Here is an 8,965-nt window from a genome sequence, read left to right on the forward strand (position 1 = left end):
ATATATATATATATATATATATATATATATATATATATTCATTCAGTGCTGTTTTTGTATGGCAACCCAGTGACAAGGATGCCTGCAGCTCCAGCACAACGTTATGACATCACGCTCGCTGTTGAGTTGAGATTTGTGAAAATTTACAAATTAGCACTGTTCGAGTGTTGTCATTGCGTTAGAGTAAATTTCATGAATACATTTTACATTAAACATAATCCAAGTTGAAGTGAAAGACCATGCAGAGAAGCTATGAGAGAACGCTATGTAGTCTCTGTAAGTAGGTCTAGGAAAAAAAATCAGTACTGGTATCGGTTATCGGCCAAATAAGTTTCAACATATCGGATATTGGCCAAAAATCCAAAATTGTACATCCCTAGTTTAATGATATACTTTGGTTTATGAATAACTATTGTACAGGATGATAAAATTGTAAATTTACTCACTAATATTTAAGGGAATCATTTTCACATTCAAATAAATTGCAGCTCAAGAGACTGTTATCTGCTAATTGGAAGTTTGGTTGCTTGTTTTTTAGATTAAACATCCATCTGAATAGGCAAGGCACTGACTGAACATCATGTTGTCCCCAAAGTGTTCATCAGTTTGTAACTTTGTAAGAATAAAGAAAAACATTTTGTTTCTATCGTTCCATCACTGTGACTTTAATGAAGGCCTAAATGCTGTAATACTTTTCAGATAATGAGGGCAGGGACAAGAATCTGAGGCCACGTGTCTAAACTGATAAAAAGTGGAGTGCTCCCTTTGGGTTCAGGGTGAGTCACTGAAAGATGGACAAACCAATCAGGGCTTCATCTGCAGTAATGAGGACATTGCTCTGGTCAGTGACAGTGAAGCAGGGCTTTAGCCAGAAGGTGAAGCTTTTGATTTACTGGTCAATCTATATTGTAACCCAAGGTAATGAAATGTGACTCATGACCAGAAGAACAAGGAGCTAGAAATAGCTTCCTTCCATCTTTAGAAATGGGGTGAGGAGCTCAGAGTTGAGCTGCTGCTCCTCTGCATGTGAAGGTGTCAGCTGAAGTGGTTCAGGCATCTGATTAGAATGTTTCCTTTTTACCTCCATCTGGTGGTTTTCTAGAGGCATCTGACTGGGAGGAGACCCAGGGGCAGACCCAGAGCCTGCTAGAAGGACTAGAGATACGTTTTGCCCTGCAAACGCCTCAAGATCCCCCAAGAGAACTGGAAAGAGATTACTGTGTTTCCCTCAAAGGCCTGTTGCATCTGTGTCCCATTAAATGGCTTAGTGGGGATGATGGCATGATAGGTGGGATTGTTCAAATTAACTTTAATGCATGCCTTTATAATAATTTGTCAAGTCATATTTTATTATTTGTTTTGTAAGTCCTCATGATGGAAACTACATTCATAAGTCATTTTCTAAAAGCAGTTTCTGTTTGTTTATCCCACTTGAAACTTTGCTTTGCATTGAACAACATGTGTCACATTTTATTCTTGTGAAAGGCCATAGTTTACATTCCTGCCCCGTTAGCCCCACTGATTCAGAGCCTCCCATTTTCGAGTCAGCCATTCCTGTGTGTGTGGAGGTACTAGAACACTCTACATTGTACTGCTACTATTGAGACTGGACACTGATGCAGCTCCTGGCCTCTGCATTCAGCTCTCTGGAAATTACAACAGAGAGGTCACCTGGAGTCGTGAAGGAGGAGCCGAGATGGAGCCGAGTTGTGGAGACGTATGTAGAGCAATGCAGATGCGATGAAATGGATTGTAATAGCCGTTAGGGGAAGAATCCCCCAACGTGGACAGACTTTACTCTTCTGATTGGCATGCAAGACAAAGCAGTAGACAAGCAATTTCTCTCTGCCTGCACTCACAGAACAGAAGGACAGAGAATCAATGACTCAGTTGTCATCAATTCCACCTACGAGGCAGAAATGTTCAAGTCTGAAGCTTCAAACCCAGATCAAATGGAGCGACCAGTTGTACATTAGAAAGCAAAGAAGGAGGTAGAAGGTTGGGAAAGTCGAAGAGATTTGTTGGTCATTTCAAGACAGTCAAGCTATACAACCAGTATCAGCATGTGGAGCAATCATGCCAACGTTTAAGGGAGGCAAGCTGCGTAGGAAGGGTTGCTCACTCGTCCGGAGAACTCATCGGCACGCCACAGCAGCATGGAGGCTCCTCTACAGACTGCTGTTCATGGTGACCAGGAGACTGGGGGAGGTAGTGACATTTTATGGTCTCGTATTTAATGTTTTTGAAAAGAGGGTAGTAAGTCATGAGGCCTGAGCTGCCTTTTTGAGTGCACCACTCGTGAAAGTGAGTTAATTCAGTAGGAGTGGTTTGATTTAGGGTTCAAATCATTAATGTCAATGTGAGAGGAATAAAGCATGTAGTTCATATGTGATGGGATTTTCTTTGATCTGTTTGGTGTGACGTGAAAATTTTTTACTCAACTTAAAAAAAAAAAAACACACTGGGGGAAAAAGCTCTTCGCTTTGACAGTGAGCACATATAAAGGTGCTCAGGTGGTGGATTCACTAAATGAAATTCTGCGATATGTTGCCAGAGTGTAAACGAGACGACAGAATAACAGATTATCTTTTTTTGTTTTCTCGTCTACAAGGATGGGACAATAATTATTTTCTAAATTGACTCAAGGGGATGAGCACAGGTATGATGTAGAGTCGACACCTGTCAGGATGAAAACCTGAACAGGGATTCACAGCAGCAGCTGTCAGATCTACTTGTTTTTCATAGCTCTCCTAGGCTTTTTTTCACCCGTCTCCGCTGGCTCATGTCCTTAGCTCCTAATCGGTTATTTGGGCTAGCTGTCAGGCTGCGTTGCCTTGGATTCTTTTGAGGCAGCGGCGTGGCTCTTTCTGCTAGCCTACCTTCTCTAGTCAGGCTCCAATGCAGGTACCGTTGAGTGATGACGAAAATAAGTACTTCTGAGTGAACAGTGCCTAAAATCCATGTAAAGTCATGCATTGCTCTGCAGCTCTATTGCCCCTCTATGATCTCATTATCATTTGTATACATGTGAGTAGAACATACTGCTGTGGGAATGTGATGAGAATTAAATCACTTGTGTGGTGGTTAATGCTAAAGAAGTAGACCGTAGTTCATGCCTTCCCATTGGGTGTCTGAGCAGAAATAAAATATGTCTGTCATCAGGTTCTGACGGTGGTGTTTGATGAATTTTGTCGCCCTTAACCTCTTCATTTCCTTTAGGCAATCTCCCCTGTCAATCTGCCTGGTGGGAGAGTTTTCCCATAGCAAGTTTTGTTAAACTAGGACTGACTAATTCTGTGTGCTCTTCAGTCTTAACAAGCTTGAAAGTGAACTTTTATCAGCAGCAAGATTTACGAGTTAAAGATCGCTGGCATATGCATTGAAGAAAATGCTCCCAATCAGCTGGGCTCTTGTTCACAAGAGCATAATTCAGTTAGTGTGAACCAGCATGTTTAGGTTGGTCCATTTTGCAAGATATGATTGCATCTCGTCCTCGCCACCGGTGCACAGGGAGACATTAAGTCCCTTCATAATTAACAGCAGACATTCAAAGAACTCCGTGGTGGGTAGCGGATCTCTCCAAAGAGGCTTAGACCAGATATTTAGAAAGAAGATAAAGAGGAATTTCCCCCTTCTGTCTCTTCCTACTCCGTCTTGTTGTTTTCAGCCTAGATTCATATTCTGGGTGGTAAATCTCTGGAGTGACCGTGCTGTAATGAGCCAGCTGAAGAGTTGGTGGGGCTTATTAACGAAAGCCTTGATCGTCTGTGGACTCCCTGGGAGTGGGATAGTTTGGGATAGTAGTTTTACTGGTATCAGAACTAAAATGAGTCAGACAAGCGTTCGCACGCTGCTCATGTTTGTGTGCACTGCGACGCCTGCAGTGTCAGAATGGAGGGTGTGTCAATCCATGTCTGCTGCTGTAAGGGGGGGGGGGGGGGTGCACTTGATTGCTTGCTTGTGCGATATTTTGAATAGTAACACACACAAACAGAGGAGGGCAGAGAGTGCTGAGCAGCTGTTTTGCTTGGCACGGGGGCTGCCCCACTGCTCTGTGTTGCTGTGCAGCAGATTGGAAACTGCTATTACTGGCACTTATCAGCCTCTGCTGATTTTAGGGATTGGCCATTGATTGTAATGTAACATGTCAGTCACTTGAAATATGGACGACTGGTCATCATGGGACTTTTTTTAAGAACTGACATCTTAATTAATGGCTTGCACTTCAGTCTAGCGATGTTTGGCTGCTCTTGATTAAGTGTTCTGTTTGTCAGCAAAGATATTTTGAATTTTGATGGATTTTGTGGATTTGTTGTTTTCATACAAAAAGGTGTAATGACGGACTTTCCCTTGTTAACTTTTGTGGAATTTAACAGTTTTTAAATGTTCACTTTCTGCCACAATTGCAAACAAATTGTTGCATTTTACCTGCCACAGGCAAATCTGTGCCTTGAGCAAATAATTTCTCCCTGGGGCTGTACAGTTAAAGTGAGTTAAAAAAAAGTTATGCAGATAATCAAACACATGGTTAATTATATTATGGTAATTGATGATGCTATGCTGAAGTCCTCATGGGGTTCCAGCTGTCAAAAAAGATAGCTGAATTGATTTTTTTTCTTTGAAGTACTACAATACAAATTAAAAGCCTAGCATTCCTTGAAGGAATATCACCCACCACTTTTCATACATATATTGGGACAAATCTTAAAAAAACATTGCCCAAGACTATTACTGACCATGCACCATGTAGCCATACACATAATTTAGCTTTTACAGTTTTGGAAATGGAAATATTAGCTCTCCGAGCATGTTTGCGTGTGCATTGTGATCCATATTTTATCCAGCTGGTACTTAACAACCCCTGACCTGCTGACCCTAAACGCACCCTCCTCTCTGCTGCCTCCTACAGAGCGTGGACGCAGTGTGCTCCCTCTACCAGACCTTCCACGAAGGCTCGGGCCAGGATGCCGGAGGTGTGATGGACGACATCAGGGACCCCTCGGTGACGCGAGGAGGAGAATTGGGCTTCAGAGAGGATGCGCTGCTCAGACCTTGCCCTAAGCATTTGAGTGCCACCGAGAGGCTGCGCAAGGTCATCCAGGAGCTTGTGGACACGGAAAAGTCCTACGTGAAGGTGAGTCCACGCAGTTCTGACAGCTGTAATATAAGAATTTAATCTAAGAAATTGAGATGAATATTTGATTAAACTCATCTGCAATTTCTAAAGATTTAGTAAAGAGGGTCACCATTTCATTTTTGAAAGCCTAAGAGGACATTTTTTTTTATTTAAGTCACTGGAGAGAGGTGTTTTAAAAAAAGAGAGCATTATAAAGATTAAATTCTCTCTGACAGGAAGTGTGAGCACTCTTCTCCTGTTTACACCCATCCATATTAAACGTTACACTCAAACTTCTTCACTCCTTGCAGTTGCTGGTATTCTCCTCACTTTTTACCATTTTCTTCCATTGAGTCGTAATTGAGGAAAGAGGTTGTCTTCTCCGAGTGGCTCTGTACAGGCCTTTCTGTCTGTACCAGCACAGGTGGCAAAGGGAGAGGGAGGACGAGGAGGAGGATGCTCATAAATCAACCTAATGAGAATATCCTCACTGATACAGAGACAAGCTACAGCCACATTAAAGGAGTGGGCAGCCATGTTAAAATGGAGAAAGAGAGGGAAATGAGGTGATTGTAGGATGAAGTGGGCAGCTGGAGGTTATAAAGGGAGAAATCTGATGATGAAAGGGGTTTTAAAGGATGGGCAGGATAATGTGTAGATGACTGAACCTTTGTGGATTCAATTCTTTTTACAGGACCTGGATTGCTTGTTTGAGATCTACCTGAAACCGCTGCAGAGGGAAACCTTCCTCACGCAAGATGAGGTAGGTGGCAAGTCTTTAAAAGACCACAGTCCTTACCCATGTCCACTAGAGTTACGACACTCCTACCCCTCAGCACAAACCTACTAATTTTAGGGGCAAAAGGTGAATTTTAACTCTATTGTGTAGAGCCTTATAATGTCTGTGATGCAGAAAACATGGAAACTACAAAATCTGAGTGCACTTTAAAACATGTAATTTATTAAAAATAAACCAGATTTCATTGAGTCTTACTTGGAGCAGCCAGAGGGGTGTCTTTAAAGATATATATGCAAGATTTTAAATTCATTAAGTGTTTATTACCCATCGATGAACCTTGCAGGGTCATCTCCCTTTACTACCACTCCAAATGCTTCTTGGAGAAATTAGCAGTCCCCTTCACTGACCTTCCAGCATCCCAGAAGAACACGTTGATAAAGTCTGGCTGTAGCGTAAACCCACCCTTGAAGCACTCACCTCAGCCCACTGATTGCTGTGCATGCTCTTCATTACAAATGTGTGATTTTTCTCCGTTTAAAGCCCCTTTGATTAAATTCTGACAACAAGGAGTTGCTGCAGCATGCTGATGAACTCAAGTTTCCCCACTCTGACCTCAGCGTGCGACATCCCTCCCAAGACACTCAAGTCGATAGTTTGCGGAGACCCGGGGCAAATCAAATGGCCATTATGAGACACGGGGACGTGTGCAGACACGGAAAGGACAGGGGACATTTTAGCCCCTTAATGGCTTTTAATGTAGGGTATTGGCCACCCTGTCTGTATGTGTTGAAAAGTAGGTGGCACGATTCTTATGTGTTACATTTCTAGCGGGGACATAGCTTGTCATTAACTGCTTTTGTCAGAGATGGAGTCATCACAGTGGAGGTTTTATAACACTCCGGTGCCTGTCTCACTGACTGTTATGAATTACAAGCCATCTTGGCTCCCCCCACCCACATAGCCTCATAGTCGCTCCTTTTTTCCCACCTCCTCCTCCCACTCATCTGTCTGTGCTGCTCTCCTTTCATACCTCCCCATCAATCAACTTCACACACTTCCATCAAATTGCTTCCCTTTTTCAATTTATAACATTTCTCCCCCTACATCCTGGTTTCCTTTTTAGATGGAGAGCCTGTTTGGCAGTCTTCCTGAGATGCTGGACTTCCAGAGGGTCTTCCTTCAGACTCTGGAGGAGAGGATTGCCTCCTCGCCTGACTTCAGCACACTGGAGACCCCCTCACAGTTTAAGGTGAGATACTGAAAGCGATTACCGTATTTTCCGGCGTATAAGTCGCATCAGTCAAAAAAAAGCATCACAAAGAGGAAAAAACATATATAAGTCACATTTATTATGCGTTTATTTAATGGTTAAAACAGCTTCATTTCACCTGGGCGGCGCCATCCATCCATCCATCCATTCATCCATCCATCATGGCCAAAGCTGCTAGCTCTCCCAACGTTCCTCCGCCTGCACCAGCTGAGTGAAGCGAGCGTGCATGGGAGTTTTTTTGCAGTTCTTTGAAATTTTAAGCATTAGACAAAAATTGCGTTATGAATATGGAAATTTTTTTTTTTATATATAAGTCGCTTCGGCCTATAAGTTGTAGGACTGACAAATCTATTAAAAAAACTGCAACTTATACGCCAGAACATATGGTATATCTCATTATTCACAAACTAGATGATTTGAGCCTTTGTTCCGAGGGAAGGCGTGATCTTTAGAGTTCAGGGGTTTTTGAATAATTGAGGTGTTGCGACAGGAGCATGACCATCTGATTTATAAGCCTAACATGACAAGATGTGGGGTCTATTGATCGAGGCTGCAGTTCAGTGGTTTGGAATGTGAGCTGCTGAAAGCTTGCACACTCAAAAGGTTAGTCGAGAGGAAGGGGGAGGCAGAGGGGGCGTCTGAATTGTCTCCCTGGAGAGGGGGGATGGTCATGACTTCACATGTTCACACTCTTTCATCCTCTCGCTCGTGCCCTGTGTATAACCTGTCTGTCTGTCTTTGTTTTATTACCCGCAGAAGCTGCTGTTTTCTCTCGGGGGCTCATTCCTCTATTACGCCGACCACTTCAAGCTCTACAGCGGCTTCTGTGCGAACCACATCAAAGTCCAACAGGTTCTGAAGAGAGGTACCTACATGCCATTAACATAAAATACACAGCAGCTTAATTACACTTGTGCTGCAGCATGGCACTGACTATTTGTATATAGATCTTTTAGACGTTTCACTATTTTTTATATAGCACATTTAAAATCAACTAAATACTTTTTTGCAAACGCTGTTCGTGTCTAAAAATTTCTTAAGATGATTAAACCGTCTTTGCCGCTAAAGTCATTAAAGTTGCATCAGAAGGGACTCACTTCTGGACTTTTGGGGATACTTTGTGGGAGGAAAGTGATTTTATGTGGATGTAAGTGGGGCGACTGTTGCCATTCCAAATTACTGGTAACAACCAGGTCTGCCTTATCTCAGAAACACTCACCACGTGAATGTTCTCCTCTCATTTGATAATTTACACTTTCAGGATACTCAAAGTTTAAACAAACATGCACATCTTTAGTCAGACTTTTAAGTGATCTTCAGCTTGCGAGCCCGTAACTGTCACGCTGATCTTCCTGCAGTGAGAAAAAACTTCAACTTGATTCATGCCTGCTATGTTGCTGGCCTCTCTGGCATCACTTGGGAATGCTGCCCAGTTGGAGAACCATATAAGAAGATTTGCTTTGCCGACAAGCAACATCCCTGTGCAGTTTCAATCTGTCACATTAACATAACTGTTTGGGGGTTTTCCTTGAAGTAGGCAGCAGGATGGATATTTAATAGGATTAGCTGTTAAGTCTCAGATGGGTCAGAATTTCCTGAAGCGAAAAATATGAGAGACAAAGTTGGTGCATGAAAGAGGTTTAGACACTTATTTGAATATTTTGGTAATATAAATTATGTTGACTGCTTTATCAGTACACAGTGAAATTATAATTTTTCTAAAGCAAATGCAACTCTCAGGAAGTGTGAACTGATTTTGTATTTACTGTACATTATCCTACATTACGATCCCAATTCTCACTAAGTTGTGATGTTTAAAATGTAAAACGGGGGGGGGGGG

The 8,965-nt window shown here is 42.4% G+C and overlaps 1 protein-coding gene across 1 annotated transcript in view; it reads left to right on the forward strand.

Annotated features, from left to right (window-relative positions):
• The window catches only part of tiam2a (TIAM Rac1 associated GEF 2a), a 62,921-nt gene that overhangs the window by 46,325 nt on the left and 7,631 nt on the right, over positions 1–8,965 (forward strand). Inside the window, exons 15-18 of the mRNA XM_037695524.1 lie at positions 4,910–5,134; positions 5,811–5,879; positions 6,979–7,104; positions 7,882–7,990. Of these exons, the coding sequence (XP_037551452.1) occupies positions 4,910–5,134; positions 5,811–5,879; positions 6,979–7,104; positions 7,882–7,990 (529 nt within the window). The remainder of the gene's footprint in view (positions 1–4,909; positions 5,135–5,810; positions 5,880–6,978; positions 7,105–7,881; positions 7,991–8,965) is intronic.

Source organism: Nematolebias whitei, chromosome 21, assembly GCF_014905685.2.
Source record: "Nematolebias whitei isolate Nwh7 chromosome 21, NemWhi1, whole genome shotgun sequence".
NCBI lineage: Eukaryota > Metazoa > Chordata > Actinopteri > Cyprinodontiformes > Rivulidae > Nematolebias > Nematolebias whitei.